The sequence below is a fragment of the Pinus tabuliformis genome, chromosome 8 (genome assembly GCF_031772625.1).
Source record: "Pinus tabuliformis cultivar Carrire ecotype Pingquan chromosome 8, CPIR1, whole genome shotgun sequence".
In the NCBI taxonomy this organism is placed as follows: domain Eukaryota; kingdom Viridiplantae; phylum Streptophyta; class Pinopsida; order Pinales; family Pinaceae; genus Pinus; species Pinus tabuliformis.
This window is the reverse complement of record NC_142294.1, coordinates 1144226248-1144249296: the sequence shown is the minus strand read 5'-3', so window position 1 is coordinate 1144249296 and position 23049 is coordinate 1144226248. Positions and strand designations below refer to the sequence as shown.

General features: G+C 34.2%; 1 protein-coding gene across 1 annotated transcript; it reads right to left on the bottom strand.

The window, feature by feature from the left end:
- Positions 1–19494: 19494 nt before the first annotated feature.
- On the bottom strand, positions 19495–20838 carry LOC149239393 (uncharacterized). The gene has a single exon (XM_089373396.1). It carries the CDS (start codon positions 20410–20412, stop codon positions 19954–19956), a length of 459 nt encoding a protein of 152 aa, XP_089229522.1. The 5' UTR covers positions 20413–20838; the 3' UTR covers positions 19495–19953.
- Between the last annotated feature and the right edge of the window lie 2211 nt (positions 20839–23049).

Here is a 23049-nt window from a genome sequence, read left to right as displayed (position 1 = left end):
ATCATTATTGTAATAGTATGCACGAAAAGGTTGGTAATTAATCCTCACTATAACTAGTGAGTGCTCAGGATTATTCATAGGTGCAACAAAGGTTTTATTGTCTTTTATCCACATCCATATTCAAATGTTATGAGCACAAATATTAAAGAAACATTGTCACTTTCTATTATTTCATACATCATGCATCTCATGTCACTTGTAGTCTACTGCAAGTTTAGTTAGAATCACACTTTAGATGATTCCCACTAGCATAATACCTATACTTATTTTCTTCTTAATGATTCCAAAATGCATTAGTGTTGCAACCTTTTTCTCTAATACCACTTTTAACATCGCCAAGTAACCTCACAGGAAAATGCATGTAGTTGGGAATTATTTTCGGCATTTACCAATTTGTAACTTTTTAAGTTACTTTCTATATTCCTTTAATGATAATTAGTATAACCATCATCATTACATAAATAAATATTTAGTAAAATCATAGTGAGTTACACAACCATTAACTGTCTTTGTTGTAGCATATTAATTTAAATTTCCTGCTATAGCTATGCATCAATTCCATGACTCTTTTAACTAAATTAGTAAATAACATACTTGATAATATAAAAATCACATCATGAAAGAAATTAACATCATAAAAATGGCACAATGAACAATCACATCATTAGACGCGGTATACCTTGGAAACCATGTAGGGTGAAAGCCAACAAACATTTAATTTTATTATTAAACACTCGCAAGGGTGTTCACCCCTCACTCAATGGTTATAAGGGAGTGCATCTCTTGACCATTGTCATAAAATATTACATAGAAAAATCATCTTAAATGAAACATAATAACTTTTCGCTATTACAATCAACATGATATCATTTATCCATGAATCCTCAATCTCTATGTCTTTGTGGTTTAACTGTTTCCATCAGTGGATCATCCTCGAGTTGGAATTCCTCAATTTGCATGGACCAACAAATACAATGTTAAACATGAACTATCCTTTTCACAAATCACCATCCTTTCCTACCATCGCTACCGTCAACACACTTGATAACATGATTAGATAAAATATTAATAAACCAATAATCAATCTTTATTAGTGACACTTAACAATCTATTTGTGTGCATGCATTAAACATAAACTAAAAGTCATGAAATGTCTTCTTTAACATCATTGCACATGCATTAATAACAAGAAAATCACTGTCAAGAGTCATCTTTCCAACAAAATGTTAACAAAATCTTGCATGCATTTTCATATTTTTTTCAATATGAAAGCTAACATACTAGATATTATTCTTGTGCATGAGAATGCATAACAAGCTTTCAAGAGAACTAACCCAACAAACAATTTTCTTTGTTCCTACTATTATGTTTTATTTTCCAAAGGGATTGACGCAATAGATTAAATACTTATGCATGTGAATGCATGATATTTCCCAAAATCATCTTTTCCACAAGAGATCTATTCAAAATGGCTATTCTGTATAAAAATGCAAGCTCTATTTCAAACAAAGTTAACATAATAGTTATAATTGTTGCATGCAATTACTTGTCCTCTCCAACAGAAAATGACATGATACCTTTTTCTTCTCACATATGAAACATATATTTCTTTCCAAAGAAAACTAACTAAATCTTGCATGGAAAAAACACATTTATTTTCCAAGGGATCAAACACATAACATTTATTCTTGCAAGCATGCAAAGAGACATTTTTTTCTTACCAAAATATATAGCCCACTAGCTGTACATAATATTCTCCCAAAAGAAATATAATACTATAGCTAATCGCTTTAGGTGTGCAAATGCATATTAATTTTCCCAAAAGAAAGCTAACACAATCAATATTATGCAATTTCACCTTCCTTTTCTCCAGAAATCAAATACCAAAACTATACCTTTCCATGCATGCAAGTGTATATGTTTCTCTAAAGAATGATCCAAGGAAATCTTAGCACAATAAAGTATGAGATTACCAGTTTTCCTTTCCAAGAATATAATTAAATAATGCATACAAGGACATGTTTGTCTCCTCTTATTTTTGAAGAGTTCTAACACAAAAAAACTTCTTTGCATACAAATATATATATTTATTTTCCAAGGAATTTAACACACTACTTATTCTTTTTCCAAAATTTAGCTAAAACACTAGCTATTACACATGCAATACAAAATCTTTTCCTATCATTTAACACATCAGAAAAATTTGTAATATTTCCTCAGGATCTAACATGAATAACAAATCCTTCTCAAATAACACAACCAATTGACTTTTATGCAAAGGTTTTATGTGAAATCTTTCTCAAAAATGTTACTTATCTCTTTCTGCACGACTCAACCTTCCCATGCATGTAAAATCACATATTCATTTCTAGTAGATCAAATATACTAGATATTATTCCTATGCACATAATTACATATTCTCTTTAAGAATCAAATATTTTGCATTAAATTTTTTATGCATATGCATCATGAGAACATCCTTGGTAATATTTTAAATGAAATAGCTTAATTCCTTTTCAATAATTATCAACATAATTATTCTATTTTTGTGCATGTGAATAACTTATTTCTTTTCAAGAAATATCAACATAATTGTTCTATTTTTGTGCATGCGAATAACTTATTTCTTTTCAAGAAATATCATCATAGTTGTTTTCTTTGTGTACATATGAATAACTTATTTATTTTTCAAGAAATACCAAACTTAATTGTTATTTGTTTGTGCTTGACATTTTTTTCAAGAACATTAACACAATAGTTATCTCTATATGTACATAAACAACTATTCTTATCTCACAAAAAAATCAAAACACTTCATTTTTCTTGTTTTAGTCATCAAATTTGGATGTAGTTTCTGAACATTTAGAAACGAGTTTTTGAAAAACAAAAGAGGTTTTGGTTGGGAACCGGTTCATTAAACAAAACCTCTCTAAGATTTTACATAGGTTTCATGGTTTGGAAGATTCTATTGAATATTTGGAGCCCATTTTTCTAGATTTAAATATTAAATAATTTTCTGTTTTAGCCATCAACTTTGGACACGGTTTTCAAGGATTTTAAAATGAATGTTTCAAATATGAAAGAGTCTTTTGGTGAGAACGATCTCATTTACAAAATCCTTTTTAATTTTTCAGACATATATCATGATTTTGGAGATAAGAAGACATATTTGGACCCTATTTTCCAATAACTCATGCAATTCACACAATTATTTAACCATGAAAATATTCTAAGCATTCAATGCACATGAAATATTTTAAGAATTCAATAAGGAAAACATGTATTCCTCTATGCATGAAAGTCCATGGAGGTTTTCCCAAGAAAATAATCTTGACTCTTTATCATATGAAATTTTTCAAGCAAATAAATTCGATTCTTATTTCTTCATGCACCATATGCAAACACAATAATAATTTTCAAAGAACATAGTTACTTATCTTGTAATATATGCTTGGAATCTCTCCTTCCTCTCTCTTGGATTGAGTCTGCATGTATTCTGTCATTATTTCTCATATTTTCCCATAGGCTTACAATAAGTAGAATTAAGAAAATGCAATAGATTTTCTAAATCCTAAAAACATTCCACAAATCACCCAAAATGAATCCATAAATCAGATTTTTCCTAAATCCTAAAATCACTCCATAAATCATCCAGAAATCTCTCCATAAGTAATCTTTTTCTAAATTCTACAATCACTAAATAAATCTTCCATAAATATCTCATGATTTTGTTTTCAAGGCTTAAGAACACAATATCACTTATCCATAGATTTTATAAAACTATTACTCATTATGTCTAAAAATCATAAAATATACCAACTTGGAAATATTATTTATTTAGCTAGAAGAATATAAATTCTTCTAAATAAAAGAATTAAGAATTAATTCTTGTAATATTCTTATCATTAGGAATTACAAGAATATTCTTTATGTAATATCAATATAAGAGTCAATAATATTTAATTATTCAACAACCCTCATTTTATGAGAGCTTTTATGGGAGCTTATCCTAGGGATATTACATTCTAGGGATTATGAATGTTTACAAAATTCAAGGAATGGTAGATAAGGTCATAGCATCTGAATGGGTGGAAAATTATTCTATAACAATATTTGCTCCATTATTTGTAGGTTCATGAGTTTGACTTAGAGCAAGGATGATTGTAGCACGGGAAACTTGTGAGACTTATATTTTACCAGCTACTCAAACTAGGTGTGTCCCTCATAACTAACTAGTAGTTATGATAGAATTGTTCTAGGATACTTTATGGAAACATTTTCATTATTCTTTGAATTTATGCACAATTAATGGTCTACTCTAGCCATAAGACAATTTTCATGTACAAAAAAATCTTACGAAGTTTTATACCATCAGTTCCTTTAAAAAATACCTTAAAAGTTTGGGAATCTTCCACTTCTTAGATGTATCAAATTTATACTCTAGTAAAATAAAGAATCAAGGGTGGAAATCTACCTTACGATTTGAATTTTAGGAAGACATAAAAAATAATGGAATAAATTCATATCTAGTTTAAAATGTGAGGAAATTAGAGTGAAGGAGGAAAAACTAATATGTTTTAAGAACAAAACAACTGAAATATATACAAAATTTTGGGATATAAGGATAATATTGAGGATGAAATATAAGATGATAATGAGGGTGGAAACATAAATGGAAGTTGAATAACCCACTAAAAATAACTATTTTTGTTCTGTTTCCTTTATCTAATAGAATTCTAATGCAAGACAATTAGTAGAAGAGATCATGGTAGGGTCTAAGTAGATGTATTATGTGCAAGATCAAATTGGAAACTACAAACCACCTGCTAGTTGATTATCCATATGTGAGAGAAGTACATACTAATTCATTGGAGTTAAATAAGCCTTGAGGGCTAGCTCAATTCGTTGAGTTCCCATCGTTAAAGAACCTTTGCTATTGAGAGGTCATCACTCTTAGGGTCAAGCTATGTGGTTGAGTCGGCATGAAGTGATCCTTTTGGGTGGATATGTCTAGTACAAATATTTCTTGGATGTAGCGGTTTTTGATATTCAGGGTCCATGAATCACATAGAAAAAAAATGTATTGGATTTAAATGATACTAAAGGAAAGTGGAAAATTTAGTAATTTTCAATATATTTTGAGAGATGGTATAAGGACAAATAAGTTATAGCTAACAAGGCATGGCCTTGTATTATAGATTCGAAAATTTGAAATTTGGAATGCAAGAAACAAAATGACATTGTATATCAAGTAAATCCTTTCTTTTAAAGTCTATCTCCAACTAATAAATGGCTACAGAGTAATCTATAAGCCTATAAAAGTAAAAGTTCTAGGAACCCTATTAGATAAAAATAGACAAATCCTAGTATTGAAGATTATTTGATGGTTTTTATCAAGGAACTCCAAATAGATTTGGCATATATAACATTGTATTATCAAAGAGAAATCACTTCATTCTTTTAAATATGTTGTAGTGATGAGGAAAAAAATAACATATAACTTTATGTACCATAAATTCCCCTTAAAATTTCATAAAAAAAAGTAATCCTAATTTATTTGTTTATTTTTTCCAAGGGAAAAATCATAATTTTGATTAATAGATAAGAAAATTAGATTTTGTATATGCACTATAGTGCATTCAAAAAAAGGGGCTAAACAACAATCCAGAAGAAAATAAAAAAACAGGTTAAAGTCCATATCATGTCCATAATATATGTCTATCAACATATATACATGTAAAATATAAAAAACAAATACAAACATATCCTCCTAGTCACTAGGGTGTTTTATCTGAGCGAAAGAAAAATAAATTTTAGTTAATCAGGCTATAAATCCATTTGTAGGCCTTCTATGAAAAGGCTATGATAATATTTAGAGATTTTTTCATTTATCTTCTCTAGGATATTCCTAGTGCCTAAAATCTGCGTAGCACCTACTTTAAATAGTGTTTCTCCATTGGAATTTTTTCCCTGTAAATATGGAAACATGAAATCCAATCAAAATCATGTTTTAACTGTAAGATATCTTTAAGGATTGGGTACAGTGTCATGTGACATCTTGAAATATCATTAAATCAATTTATAATAGTTTTCGAGTCACCAAAAATATGCAAATAATGACATCCCTTCTTGATAGCAAACAAGAGGAGAAGATTTAGGTTGAGTAACTGAACATAATTACATTTGTCTTTTCCCAGCCTAATCGAAAGCTTGAAACAATTATTTTATCGAAGATATAAAATAACCCTCCATCCCCCACATTCATCCTAATCAAGTGAATCCCCATCAAAAAAATCCCAGGAATAAGAACAGCCTACTGCTTTAGCAATGATACTGCGAGGATAGTGTACTGGCTCAACAACAAAAAGTAGATAAAAGGTGGCCCAATGACCTATGCAACAACCTTGTTAGGAGTGAAAGGGTTGTCTTGGAAGTGTTCATTGTTCCTTGAGATCCATATACCCCAACTGATAACTAGTGGTAAAATCCTATTCTTTTTTGGATTTTCTTGTTCCCACCACTGCCTCCAAGAATCATTATAAGATACACCTTGTCAATTAGAGGCTAATTCCAACTAGTTTCAGATAGTGTTCCATACTCCTAAGGTGAAAGGAAAATAGAGAAATAGGTGATCCATTATCTCCTTATCATTTTTGCATAGGGAACACCAACTTCGCACAACCATACATCTTTTTTCTAAATTATCTCCTATAGGAACCTTATTTTCCAAGATGCACCATAGAAACATTTTTTTTTTTTTTTAAGTAGCATAGCTTCCACAATTTCCTCCACCACCACGCTAACTCTCCCTGTCCATTGTCATCAGTGATAAACATATACCCCAATTTTTGAGAATATTCCTTAAAAGGAGAATGCACCCAACATAAAGAATCTTCCCTGTCTCTGAGGAAAAAATGGATGTTGGCAATAGTAATATAATTTTGTCACTGTCGTGTTCAATTGGTAAGTTTAGCTAGTTGGCATCAGCCCATCCTTGATCCCAAATAGAGGTACATGCATTATAGACCAATTGGTTCAAAGTAATCCTTCCATTTGTATTTAGATATTCAACCAACTCTTGAGGCAGGAAAAAAAATTTCTCCGCATCCCACCTAGGGGTTAATTACAATCCTTACCCTTTCAACCATCTTCAACCACTAAAAAAGAGGCTAACATTTCTTTCCATATAATCAATACGCTCAAACTTTTCTTGTTTTGGGACCATATCTAATCTTCAAGAGTATAGGGGTGGATATACTTCATAGATACAAATTCTGTCCATAGACTATCAATTGATATAAGCCTCCAACCAATTTTTTCTTCTAGCACCTTTATGAAAATGTGAAGGGTTTTAAGCCCACACCCTCCCCACATCTTTGGCAAAGAAATTTTATCCCATTTAACTCAAGGGAAAACCTGTCTATCTTTTGACCCCAACCATAAAAATTGACAACTTGTCTTGTGAATGGAGTTCAAAACTACTTTTGGAATCCACGATAAGGAAATCAAGAAAATTATAATAGCTTCCAATATATATTTTATGAGAACCAAAATTCCAAGTCTAAAAAACAGTCTAAAACGCCATTCCTTTAATCTCTTTTCAAGTTTTTCTATTAATCAATTTTAGTTGGACTTTATATAGTCATAGGGTTTTAGTTGGAACTTTAAATAATTTAGACCATGAAAATTGTTAGAGTGAAAAGGAAAAATATTATGTACATCTGTGGACTCATCCCTGGAAAGGCCAAGAGGGGAGAGTATAGATTTATAAAGATTTACCTACATGCTTATAGATTTATCAAAAATCGATATGACCCCTTTGATTATTACTAGATCATGCCTAGACCCATCGCAAAATAATAGGATATCGTCCACGAACAATAGATGTGTGATGGTTAAATCATCAAGTACAACAACACCCTTTAAGTCACCCTTTCGTTTTTCTATAGTTAACAATCTACTAAGGCCCTCAACCACGAACAAGAATAATAGGGGAGAAAGAGGAAAACATGAATGTAAACCTTGCTGAGCATGGAAAAAATTAGAAGCCGACCCATTGATAAGTATTGAAAATGATACAATGGTTATAAAATAGATAACCAAATTAAGGAAAGGAACTTCAAATCCCAAATGGGTCATTAGAAATCTGATATATATCCAGTTGACTATGTCATACGATTTGGAAAGGTCAATTTTTATCACCATACCTTTAAATTTCTTAGTTTTTAGATTGTGAAGCCCTTCCCGAGAAACCACTATTTCCTTATGAATTCTTCGATCTTCTCAAAAGGAAAATTAGTATTGGAAACTTTTTTTAATAGAATTGACTTTAATGTATTGGCTATGATTTTTTCAATGACCTTATTAATGAAAATGCATAGTGATATGGGATTGAAGTCAATGAAGGAGTGTGGAGAAAGTTATTTGGGGATGAGAATGATAAAGCTAGAGTTAAGAGATAAAAGCATCCTACTAGATTTCCTAGAGTCCTCTATCACCTTTAAGAGGTCTCCCCCAAAAATATCATAAATCCCAATGAAGAATTCTACTAACCATCCATTAGGTCCAGGGCTTTTATTCCTATGTAAACTATAGAGGACCTTTGATAATTTAGCTTCAGACACTAGTTTCATTAAGCATGGGTTGTCTTCATCGCATGTGAACCTAGGGAAATATCAATATAATGAGATAACTTTAACAATGGTCACTTAAAGAGGGGCCTTATACATATTACTAAAGTGCTATTTTCCAATATTTCTGAGATCTTCAAATGATGATGCTTTAATGAATTCCAAACCATCCAAATCCCAAATAGTATTGTGTGCTCGATGACCCTTAGCAAATTGCTAAAATAATTTTGTGTTTTCATCCCCACCCTTCGACCATATTTCTCTACCTTTTTGCATCCAAGTCTCCTTAATTTAATATAGGATTCTCTTTTTTGTAGCCTATAAATGAATGATTCTCTATTTTGTTTCCTCCATAACTAAAATATATTCCTCCTCCCTTTGTCTCTTAAGGTTTTACCACTCAATCGTAGCCTTTTCACCCTTTTTATATTTTTAGAAATTGAACCACCATAGGCACGTCCCTATTAGGTTTGTAAGGAATCCAATATTTAACTACCACATTATGAAAAATATTCATATTTTAACCATGTTACATTGAATTTTAATGGGCTTCCTAGTTTGTTAAAACCCCCTTTCACTTCATGAAAAATTGGATGGTGATGAGATTCACTTCCACCCCAACTCACTGAGGAAACAAGGGATCATTTCCAATAAATATTCTTCCATAAGAAACCAGTCAATTGTTGTTGCTATCATTGCATCACCAATTCTCCTATCTCTCCAGATGGTTTTATAGTTTACCAATTTCACATCACAAACATTGTGTTCCCAACATAGTTACCGATCAAATGGTAACTATTACCTCAAAACGGGTACTCTAGCCCAAAAACCCCCAAAAAACATGAAAAAACAATCCAAAAACAAAAATTGTGTATGCTAGAACGATGTTTTTTTTTGGGGTAAAGTTTTCACATTTTTTTTTAAATGGAAGTAAAAACCTTTTTTTTTGGCAAAATGGATGAAAAAACACCCTCAAAAAAATAAGTGTTGATGTTGGAAAAAAAAATTGAGTTACAATTTTGACACTTTTTAGGAATGTAATTAAAGATAAAATATCAGAAATTTGAAAAACTGTAAAAGTCCAACAATTCTCATACATGATGTTAAAGATAAAATATCATGTCTCAAATCCTGATAATTCCAACAATTTCCATCCATGTTGTTAAAGATAACATACCTTGACTCTAGAAAACCTTGAAATTGTAATTGTTTTCAACAATAACATTAAAGATAAAATATCATAATTCAGAAAAACCTTAAGATTTTGACAAATTTCCAACCATGTAATTAGAAAAATTAAGTTTTTAACATATTTCAACCATAAAATTATGGAAAAATTATATGAAAAACAAATTTTAAAAATGAACAAGTAAATAAGAGATTTATTATTCCAAGAGTAATTTTTATTTCAAAGGCTTTAAAACTATAACTCTTTTCAAATTTTAGCCTAAGACAACTTATCCTATTGCCACAAAAACCTAAAAATCAACCATCAAAATGAAGTCTCCCTTTTAATGAGGCAAAAATTTCAAAAATTTTAAAACTATCTTATACCAAATGATAACAATAAATAATATCATGGAAATATCACTGTATAATTTAAAAACTCATCATTAATTTATAATATTTATTTACTTTTAATCAAAATATCAACTTTCATAGATTGAATATGACATACATTTTATTTTTGTAATTCATTATTGCATTCACTGGGGATTCACTAGATATTGTAGGTATCTTTATTTTCATTAACATTTTTTATACCCCTTTATATTTTCTCATTAACTTTAAGCTCCATTTTTTTTTATATTCACCAATATGAAAACCATTTACCCTCTATATATGCCCTAATATATTATGACATTTTTTCTTCAATATATATCCCCCAGTATGAACCCACGCGGTATGATATTTCTCGCATAGTGAAGCCCCCCTGATTGCATTATGGATATTCTAAAGAGATGAATTCTTCATAATTAAAGCATATAATCCAAAAAACATAGAAATGGCCCATAACTTCATGTAAGATCATATGGAAGTCAAAATATTTATTTCAAGTTACCATGCAAACATTTCTAAAGACATGAATTCCTTTTAATTAAAACATTAAATACAACAAACATAGAAATGACTCATAACTTCATGTAAGATCATATGGAAGTCAAATATTTATTTCAAGTTACCATTCAAACATATCTAAAGATATGCATTCTTCATAATTAAAACATATAATCCAACAAACATATAAATGACTCATAACTTCATGTAAGATCATATGAAGTCAAAATATTTATTTCACGTTACCATGCAAACATCATTTACATAAAATGTCTTAGACATTTATTCAAAATCATTCATAGGATATGGCACACCATCATAATCTACATCTTCAAATGAATGACTAGATGCATATGAATATGACCCATATTCTTCTCTTTCATCAACTAAAGCCCCATTTGAGTCAACATGCATGCCCACCATTTTAGGGTTCAAAAGTCTTCTAGATCTACAACTAGGTTCAACAGACCCCCATATCTACACTATTCCTTCTGGTAGAAAATTCTTCAAAATATTTATGGTATTGAAACGAAGAGTTCCTCTCTTTGTTAAATTGAAGTCAGAGACGAGTATGGTAATATCCTCCAATTTTAAGAGGTCTGTGCAGTGACGATTTATATTTGTACCCTTTCTTTTTCTCTTTCTATGAATTTTTTTATCAACTACCATCGCTTGTACACACCATAGAATGGGTGGGTGTTTTTGGCATACCAATGTACCTCATCAACTGTAATATCTTCATTTTCTTTAATTACTTTTATAACCTTCACAACCCAAAATGGATATCCAAGTGGATATCCATCTGCTAATACTGCTATCGTGCAACCCTCCTTAACATCTTGCACAAAACCCCTATAAAGGTATTCCATGGCTTCACATTGTGCACGTTATCTTCTAGAATCAATATATATTTCTCTTTCCTCTTCCTGTTGAGAATTAATAATGCCTTGATATTGTTGTTGTTCAATAATGTGTCTTTCCTCCTGTTCATTTGGCATATTTTGAGGCCAAATAAATGGAGTCTTCAAAAGTGTATATTCATTTCCCGTTATTGAAATGATATCACTTTGATCATTGAAAAAAGACTCCCACCAAATTTAATCAACAACATCAAAGTACTCATATGTATCTCTAATACATCTTTTTATTTTTTCCAAGCATTGAGAATAATTTATCTCTCTCTTATGCCTTCATGCATTATGGAGTTCAACAACTGATTGAAATGATATTATTTTTGATGCAAATATTGGATGATCTGGAATGAACTTCAAAAATGCTAAACTTGATGACAGCCCCCATTATGCAATAGTTGAATACTTCTTGCCCCATATAAGTGTTTTGCCATCAATTTTTTTGATACGAAATTGATGCTGGAAGCTAATGTCATTAAGTTGTTCAATGCATTTCTCCTCACCATGTGATCCTAGAATAAACCTTATCATGCCAATAGTTTCTTCCAGCACATGAAAAACATGCTCTGGAATGTATGATTTCTTAATACATTGAATTAATAATGGCATACTCCCAACATTATTCCTCCTCAATGTTACTGAAAAACAAGTAAACATATGATCAATATGGTCATGAGTGTGCCCAACAATAAGGAAACCAACCTTTACCTTTTTAAAAATTCCCAATTGAACAAGCATGTTTAGATATCCAAAAAGAACTTGATTTTTGTTTTCACGGCTTGTGTTGTCCAATTGCAGATACAAAAATTCAGGAAGAATACTCGACTAATGAGAAATAACATCATGGATTATAGTTATGGTAATATTTTCATCATTATGAATATTTGGAGCTGTGAAGTAAACCCTTGGCAACATCTTCCCATTAAAGACCATATAGCCAACTAAGTGAAACTGAATAAATTTTTCTTCCTGTAATTTTTTGGTGTGCAGAAAAAATGTGGCAGAAGCATTTTCTTTTGGTCCATACCATCAATTATCAAACCCAAATATTTATTTGGATTATCATAACACTTTTTTCGATGCTTATACAACTTTTTTCTTTCACTTGTTTACTGATTGTGATTCTCTTGAAGTGCTTTGACAGTGGAATCTACACATAAAATAAAAGAAATCTATTAATAAATATATTTTCATAGTTGATAACTATATATATTTTTTAAAATAATGTTATGAATACATACCTATTTTTGGCCCTTGACATTTATCCCTTTTTTATTTAAGAGAAGCATATGTACTGCCAACCCCCATCCTTGTCTTCTTAGGAATACAAACATTGTTGAATTCGTTCTTCCATATCATTGTAAAATATGAATATATAATAAAATTACCATCTCCTTCAACACCTTCTGCATATTCTTTTTATAAGTTGTAGATTTTGCGTCTTGTGAAATTATCTAGAATATGTATTGTGTCTTTATTTGGCATACACTCTCCATGATTTGAAAATAAGTCTTTCATCTATGACATTGTAGTAATTGTTGGTGGTCCAACCTCTCTTTTATAACGTACCTATGAATAATATGTAGGGTCTTTTTCCAGTGTTTCTTGGATCCTTGACAAACAAAAATCATCAATTGAATGCAACATTTCGAAAGCCTTTCTACAGATCAATACAATCCCAATATGATAATCATAACTTGCTAGTGTATATTGCATGTAACCCACTAAAAATGAATTTTGCATGCTTTTATTCATTGACAAATATTTCTACCTTTGCTCCAAACAATGTAAACTTTGAAACGGGAACTATAAACTCAAAACGGGAACTCTGGCAAAAAAACCCCAAAAAAACATCAAAAACAGTGCTAAAAACGAAAAGTGTGTATACTGGAACGATGTTTTTTTTTTAGGTGTCAATTTTGAACGTGTTTTAAAAATGGCAGTGACTACAAAATTTACTACGAAATTTTCGTGCAAAATATAGCTTCAAAACGAAAGTGTTGATACTGGAATAATGATTTTTTTTTTTAGGGTCAATTTTCAAACTTTTTAAAAAATGCTAATAAAACCAATTTTTTATGTCTCAAACAAAGTTAAATTTTAAGGAAAAAACACATTAATGTTTCTGGTAGAATATCATTTTCCTTTCCTAAGTATAAATTTAACATGTTTTCAACCACAACTTGCTAGATACAAAAGAAATTGAAATTTTTTCAACTATAAAACTAAAAAAACATGACATTATGAACAAATTATATCACTAAATGAATTCAAAAGTCTTTATTTGTATACTGAATAAAACAGACATTATATCTCTAATTTGATATTGTATTGTAGATATTTAAACAATAAAATTTATCATACTTAAGACATAATCCAACAACATAAAAATGCTTCATAACTTCTCATTTAACAAAATATGGAAAACATTAATTTTATTTGAAGATACGATGCATACATCAGTTATATAAACTGTCTTAAACAATTATTCAAACTCAATCACCCAATAACCGTGGGTAGGCCGTCGTCGTGCCCCCTTCCCCCAACCCATTACCGATCTTTCCCATTCACCCATGCCCTCTTCCCCCTTCTTCCCTACCCATGCGCCAGCCCTTGCTACCCCCAACTCACCCACCCATGCACCATTTCCCCAACTCTTCCTTCCCTACCCCACAACTCTCCTCCCCATAAGCCCACCCCCTAACTCCCATTCCCCTCCAATCTCAACTCCTCCCCCCCTTCCTTAACGTCGGCCCCATGGGCCTCGCGCCCTACCCCCCTCCACCCTACCCTTACCCCCACCCCCTACCTTCCCCCACCCCCCACCCTTACCTTAAACCCCACCCCCCGCCACCCCCCTACCCCTTACCCTACCCCCTACCTTCCCACACCCCCCACCCTTACCTTTACCCCCCACCCCCCGCCACCCCCCTACCCCTTACCTTACCCCCCCCCCCCTCCCCCCTGCCCCCCTCCCACCCACTACCCTTACCACCCCCCCCCCACCAACCCCCTGCCACCCCCTACCCTACCCCTTACCCCCCCACCCCTGCCACCCCCTACCCTACCCCTTACCCCACCCCCCCCTGCACCCCCCTTACCCCCCCCCGCCCTACCCCTACCCCTACACCCCACTAACTCCCATTCCCCTCCAATCTCAAATCCTCCCCCCCTTCCTTAACGCCAGCCCCATGGGCCTCGCGCCCTACCCCCCTCCACCCTACCCTTACCCCTACCCCCTACCTTCCGCCACCCCCCTACCCCTTACCCTCCCCCTCCCCTCCCCTTACCCCCCCCCCCTCCCCCTCCCCTCCCCTTACCCCCCCCCCCTCCCCCTCCCCTCCCCTTACCCCCTACCCCTACCCCCCCTCCCATTCCCCGCCCACCCCCTCCCCACCCCCCCATCCTCCCCCCCCCTCCCCCTCCCCGGCCCCACCCCTCCCCCCCCTTCCCCTCCCCACCCCCCCTCCACCGCCCCCTCCCCGCCCACCCTCCACCGCCACCCCCCCCCTCCCCCAGCCCCCCTGCCCACCCCTCCACCGCCACCGCCCCCTCCCCGCCCACCGCCACCCCACCGCCCCCTCCCCGCCCACCGCCATCCCCCGCCACCCCCCGCCCCCATCCCCCCCCCGCCACCGCCCCCCCCTCCCCGCCCACCCCTCCCCCTCCGCCTCCCCCGCCCCCTCCGTGGCAGCGGCACCCCCGGCCGCCCCGCCCCCTCCCCGCCCACCCCCCCCCCCCTGCCACCCCCTACCCTACCCTACCCCTTACCCCCCCCCGCCCTACCCCTACCCCTACCCCCCCCCCCCCCCCCCCCCCCCCCCCCCCCCCCCCCCCGCATTTCACCTGAGTTTTTGTGATAGATCCAAAAACTCAGGTGAAATAAAATCATTGATTCTATTAGGGATGCTCATAGTTAATTTGTTCATATAAAAAAATAATGCCTCCAACAAATGGTGATTTCCTATCAATGTTCCCAATTAAATTATCTGAAGACAAAGTTAATCTCTCTAATAAATGGAGTTTTACAGTCAATGCTACATTACTCCTAGTTAAAGTGTTTGAAGATAAAGATAATACTCCCAAAGAATGAAGTTTTCCAATGCCTTTCCAAATAGTTCCTTTAAACCCATTGAGATATGCCACCAACAAAGTCGTTAGGGTTCCATTCAGGATTGTTGTGCAAAAAAATATTATGTTGCTATAATTCACACAACAAGTTCTTTACTTCATTAGTTTGTAGTAGGTCTCAAAGAAGGTAGTTGGAGAAGTTACCTTGTAAGGCTTTCCAATTATCAATGATTTCCTCTAAAACATGATATACTTTTGTTGTAGATACATGTTGTAGATAGGGGATGGTACCTCGTGGTTGAATGTAGACCCTATTATTAATTCAAGCTATATCTTCCCAATTTCCTACTTATCCACCTTTATTTGTAACTTGGAGGATTTCTTTGGTTCTGATTTCATTTGTTTCTTCCATTGGTCCCACTTAGCCCTGTGGTCTTCTAGGTGTTCTATCCTCTTTTATCTAAGGATTTAGATATTTTGGTAATGCTCTAGTATTGGTAGCATCCCCACTTCATAGGTTGATATCATCTTTTTTAACTTATCATTCTTGGTTAATTTTTTATTATTATTTTTTTCTATATGAAAATATTTAACATAGTTGTGTTGTTGAAGGGTATTTTTTAAATCAAAATATTATTAGTGGATTGTTTATTTATTATTTTAAACATCACTCAAGAAGGATAAATACCCAAAAATAAAATTTTAAACATAACTTCCCTTAACAAGAGGCATAAAAACCCAAAACCTGAAAACCAATTGTCAAAAAGAATCCGACTTCCAACTCGTTTATTATTCACTCTTGGTTGATCGATTAGACTGGTACAATATGTGGTGATGCTAGTGTACACAATCGGTTATGTATTGTTGGCCGAAGTTATGGTGAATACTTATAAATGAAGAGGAATAGTCTCTAACGTGACTTTTTGAAAAATCTGACAATCAGAAAAGGTCCTTTTTCCAGTTGACGTGATAGTACTCGCCAATCGCAGGAGTTAAATATGTTCACATTGTTTTTTGAATTCACCTTGGTTTTGATTCAAAAAAAATCCAAAATTTCAACTCTAAAAAACTCGAAGAATAAAATTATAAAATTATACAGTTCAGTATGGATGAGATATTCTGGAAGGAAAAAACATACTATTTATTATTAACTTAATTGTAGTTGAATGTTTAATCAAACCTGTGGGTCGATTCCCGGAATCGACCCGCCGCCGGTCGGGCGGGGCGGGGCGGCCCGGGGGTGGCGCTGCGGCGTGCAGTGCCACCCCCGGGCCGCCCCGCCCCGCCCGACCGGTGGCGGGTCGATTCCGGGAATCGACCCGCAGGTTTGATTAAACATTCCTGCGATTTCCTACATTTGCGTAAGAAGACGTCATAACAAAGTCTTTTGTTCTCTCGTTTTTTCATTCAAAAGGATACAAATTTAGATGTTGTCAAAGAATCACAATTGTCCACGCAAATTTAAATGAAAAAAATAAAAGTAATTTCTCCCATGTGCGTTACACGTAGAATTTTCATGTAATCACGGTAACGTATAGTCAAAATGAGCAATATTCCTGAAAGTTGCATAGCACTCGGCAGTCAAATAAATATAAGTTATGGATCATTCTCATAGGAGTTTTTATCTCGAAAATTATGTTATCTATCACTTTCATAAGTTGAAAGAATAAAATTAAGTAATCAGAATTATCGATCAATTTCAGAAGTTGAAAGAATAAAATTAAGTAATGACAAGGACAAGCACTTCAATATCTGTCTCCAATAATTTGGACAAGCACTTCAATATCTGTCTCCAATAATTTGTTGAGCTTGTTTGCATTATTTGACGTGGTGGGTTATACCTCATCAGGTATCTTTATGTTCATGGGAGATTGGAGGAATAATTTGGAATTTGAGAATCAAGTAATTGATATTTTTTGACAATCAGATTTCAGAATATTTTTATAATCTGTAATCAACATAAGTTAAGCAATACCTCATCATTCCATTTAATTTAATTGTAAACCCTGCTTAAACCGTTGGTCCATTGCTTTCGCATTTTTAATAGCTGGGATGAATGTTTCTGCATGAAGTTCAACTTCACTTTCTCAAACATTAAACAAAGAAAATGCTTCAGAATGACAAACGCATTCATAACATGAAATCATTTATTCCCATAGATTAACGTACATGTATAACCTTTTATGTTTTTAAAAGAATAAATTGTACAACTATGCACGGCATATTCCTCGGCCATTTTAAACAGAATCAAGCGGGCTCAGGGTAACGGTAGCAGGCGTGAGTGGGCGTTCGATTTCACTTGAGTTTTCCATCGAGAAGAGACTGGGTAGGGAGCAAACAGATTTAGGTTTAAAGGTTCTGTCAGTCTTGCATTAGACAGGGCTGTGTTACTAAAGATACATCAAACTGAATGGGGGTGCAGTCATCGTTAGGATTCTTTGACAACATCTGAATTTGTATCCTATTGAATGAAAAAATGAGAGAACAAAAGACTTTGTTATGACGTCTTCCTACGCAAATGTAGGAAATCGCAGGAAAATCGCAGGAATGTTTAATCAAACCTGCGGGTCGATTCCGGGAATCGACCGGAATCGACCTGCCGCCGGTCGGGCGGGGCGGGGTGGCCCGAGGGTGGCGCTGCGGCGCGCAGCGCCACCCTCGGGCCGCCCCACCCCGCCCGACCGGCGGCGGGTCGATTCTGGGAATCGACCCGCAGGTTTGATTAAAAAATTCAACTACAATTAAGTTAATAATAAATAGTATGTTTTTAAAATTCATTCTTTCTAACGTTTCAAAAAAAAATCATTCTTTATATCGTTTCGGAAAAGTTACTTTCGGAGAAGATCTATTTACATATCATGACGTTCCTTGTATTTTCCTTTAATTTCAATGCGCTCATCTGAACGACTCTTCGATAAATCATTTTTATTTTCAAGTGGGGTTAATAGAAACGTTTCTGTTTCTGTAACGATTCTTTTTCCCCTATCCCCATCTTCTGCTTTTTGCCTCCCCAATTAAACGACGATTTCGCAGCTCTATTTCAGAATTTCGATCAATAAGTTCTTTTGTTTAGAGAACAGTTTTATTATGTGTGTTTTCTAAAAAGTAGTTAACTATATCAATCTGGTACAATTACATTCACTAACAATATCTGCTTATTATTATAAGAAATTAAGATAAATAAATTAATTACTATACATTTTTTTTATTCTGAGAATAGTTTTATTTTAAATTTTAGTGATTTAATATTTGAACTTTTTTTACTAAAATTTAAAAAATTTCGAAACACTTTTATTATATAACTTCAATTTACTCTCCGACCAACTTTCATCAAATTTCACAGAGTATGTATGTATATATATATATAGATTATGATTCAGATAATCATGATTTTTAACTTAATAACTTCTGTGCATATTTCAAAAATCAGAGATGATCTTCTTACATTAAGTTCTGGATAGATAATAACGCTTATGTGAGACGTCCACCTATTTTACCAATATTTTTCCCTTCAGTTTTAAGCGATATCAGGTTTCGTGACGTGGCAAGATAACATGATATGTTTTATTAATAGCTCCAGATCTATTTAAATGGTTTAGATTTTTCAATCTCCTTCCACACCTGTGTTTTTTTTGTATTTTGACAATACTTCAAAAATAATATCTGTAAATTAATATATCAGAATCATTCTCTCCTTCTAATAACATACTCATTCTTTTCCCCTTTCATTTTGTTTAACTTTTCCGATTGGATTATCTGTTTTCTTTAAATATTGCCTTTTAAATTTATTATTTCAACAAATTTTGACAACATCTGAATTAGGATTCTTTTTTTTAAGATGTAAACATTATGTATTATTTATATATACGAAGAGATATATACAACTCTTCAGCCGCAGATTTAGCTGCTAAGACTTGGTTCACAACTTTTTCACTGTGCAAGTAATGACAGCAACACTAGCATACTGAAGTGACAAAATCTAAACCAAAGATAAAAAGGCTTTGGCTTCAGATACTATAGCCTCAGACAAAGAATGAGTCTCAAAGTGGACAACATACTTGCGTTTCGAGCCTCATTTCACTTAAAGCTTGAATGCATCTACATTTTAATCATGTTCTAATTCTCCAAACAACCCTACCGCATTATAAAAAAAGGCCCTCATATGAATACAGTGATGTACAGATATTTCATAGATTCTCATATATTTTTCGTTCTCTTGCTGGATTTCCCCGCAGATTAGTCAGTAATCAGTTGAAAGATCAGCAGGTTGAGGAAATGGATGATTAGGCCATTGCTGGAATGCTGCATCTTGTATCCCTGTCCAAGCAATCAAAACCCTCAATCCGAATAGCAGGAATAGATCCTAACGATTGCCTAACACATGACTTTGTCTTTGAAATAGTAGAGGGTGAGCTTGGCACTCTCTGATGAATGAACTGCACATCATGAACAAGAGGATTGTCGACCCGACTTGGAGGAGAACCACAAAAATATGGTGGCGAACATCCCAGGTTTGATGAATCACTACACCCACTCTTGCTGAGAATTATGTCCAAAATCTCAAATCTTGCGCTCAGTTCATTGTGCTCTGGAGTATGACTGCGTTGCCATCTCAAGGGTTTTGGAAGTTCTGAGGATGGGTGGTTAACCAAGCCAAGCCTTTGCGGCTTCGGGCAGATGACAACTTCCTCCTCAGATTTTTCTCTCAAGAATGCAGCCCTGAGCCTACCCATTTCCTTCATTTTGTTGTTTTTTTCCGAATCCCAATTCAAATCTGCGCAGGACTCCTTTTGCTTGTATTAATACCGGCCCTTCTTCAACACGGATTGCTGCAAGACTCTCAAATGGAGAACAACCTATCCAAGCTCTAATGGCGAAGAAAACCCTGATGGGCTCCCTGAGTTATTTTCATACACAACACATCGTGTACAGACCAAATCTTCTCTTGCTGTGTTCTGAAAACACAGATCTAAGGGTTCCACCAAACTAGATGGAGATATCCCGAGCCCTGAGAATTCTCACACTTATGCAAAGCACAAAATTGTGCATAAGCAAAGATCTGAAAAATTCCCCACTTCCTCTCGCCTTAATTTCAAACACTGGTTGTTTTGGAGGCCTGAAAGGAAGTGGGCAAGATGAGAACCTGAGAAGGTGGGTCTAAAAAAGGGCAAGAATTGTATCCTATTGAATGAAAAAACGAGAGAACAAAAGACTTTGTTATGACGTCTTCTTACGCAAATGTAGGAAATCGCAGGAAAATCGCAGGAATGTTTAATCAAACCTGCGGGTCGATTCCGGGAATCGACCCGCAGGTTTGATTAAACATTCAACTACAATTAAGTTAATAATAAATAGTATGTTTTTTCCTTCCAGAATATCTCATCCATATTGAACTGTATAATTTTATAATTTTATTCTTTGAGTTTTTTAGAGTTGAAATTTTGGATTTTTTTTTGAATCAAAACCAAGGTGAATTCAAAAAACAATGTGAACATATTTAACTCCTGCGGTTGGTGAGTACTATCACGTCAACTCGAAAAAGGACCTTTTCTGATTGTCAGATTTTTCAAAAAGTCACGTTAGAGACTATTCCTATTCATTTATAAGTATTCACCATAACTTCGGCCAACAATACATAACCGATTGTGTACACTAGCATCACCACATATTGTACCAGTCTAATCGATCAACCAAGAGTGAATAATAAACGAGTTGGAATTCGGATTCTTTTTGAAAATTGTTTTTTAGGTTTTGGGTTTTTATGCCTCTTGTTAAGGGAAGTTATGTTTAAAATTTTATTTTTGGGTATTTATCCTTCTTGAGTGATGTTTAAAATAATAAATAAACAATCCACTAATAATATTTTGATTTAAAAAATACCTTTCAACAACACAACTATGTTAAATATTTTCATATAGAATAAATAATAAAAAAAAATTAACCAAGAATGATAAGTTAAAAAAGATGATATCAACCTATGAAGTGGGGATGCTACCAATACTAGAGCATCACCAAAATATCTAAATCCTTAGATAAAAGAGGATAGAACACCTAGAAGACCACAGGGCTAAGTGGGACCAATGGAAGAAACAAATGAAATCAGAACCAAAGAAATCCTCCAAGTTACAAATAAAGGTGGATAAGTAGGAAATTGGGAAGATATAGCTTGAATTAATAATAGGGTCTACATTCAACCACGAGGTACCATCCCCTATCTACAACATGTATCTACAACAAAAGTATATCATGTTTTAGAGGAAATCATTGATAATTGGAAAGCCTTACAAGATAACTTCTCCAACTACCTTCTTTGAGACCTACTACAAACTAATGAAGTAAAGAACTTGTTGTGTGAATTATAGCAACATAATATTTTTTTGCACAACAATCCTGAATGGAACCCTAACGACTTTGTTGGTGGCATATCTCAATGGGTTTAAAGGAACTATTTGGAAAGGCATTGGAAAACTTCATTATTTGGGAGTATTATCTTTATCTTCAAACACTTTAACTAGGACTAATGTAGCATTGACTGTAAAACTCCATTTATTAGAGAGATTAACTTTGTCTTCAGATAATTTAATTGGGAACATTGATAGGAAATCACCATTTGTTGGAGGCATTATTTGTTTATATGAACAAATTAACTATGAGCATCCCTAATAGAATCAATGATTTTATTTTACCTGAGTTTTTGGATCTATCACAAAATAACCTAAAGGGATTGATTCCTAAGGGTATTGGTAGATGCACTTATTTTTTTCACTTCAAGTTTTAGATCTATCACACAAAAACATAAAGAGACCAATTCCTAAATGTTTTGGTAGTTGCACTTCTTTGAATGATCACTTTTCCAATCTAATAACATCTCTTGGACTTGTACATCTTTGGTCCATTATAATTTTGGATTAAAAAAATATATTGATTTGTGAGATTCTTTGATATCTTGCATTTTCATGACTTAAGAGTTTTAGGTGTTGCTTATAATTTTCTTCATGGCGTTAATCCTCAATTTGTTACAAATCTCACTGAGTTGTATATGTTAGATTTGTCCAACAATAATTGCAATGGAAACATGACCTTTAATCTTGATAAAATTCTTGGATATACAATCAATGTGTTTAGGTATGGTTCAAATATTAAGCTATTTCATCAGGAATAAAGTATGATACAAAAGGAAGTGGGTATTCTTCATATATGATGCATGCATAACACCAATTTTGACTTGTCTAGAAAACATATTAATGGAGAGACACTATAAGTATATGATGTATAGGTAGCTTGTGATTGTTGAATTTGTCTAGTAATCAAATGGAAGGGTTAATTCCTACATCTCTCAGTAACATATCCACTTTGGAGCACTTAGACTTTCCCAAAAA

Bases quoted from the DNA above. Each gene is read 5' to 3' on its own strand.
- LOC149239393 (XM_089373396.1), bottom strand. From the start codon at position 20,412: ATGAAGGAAATGGGTAGGCTCAGGGCTGCATTCTTGAGAGAAAAATCT.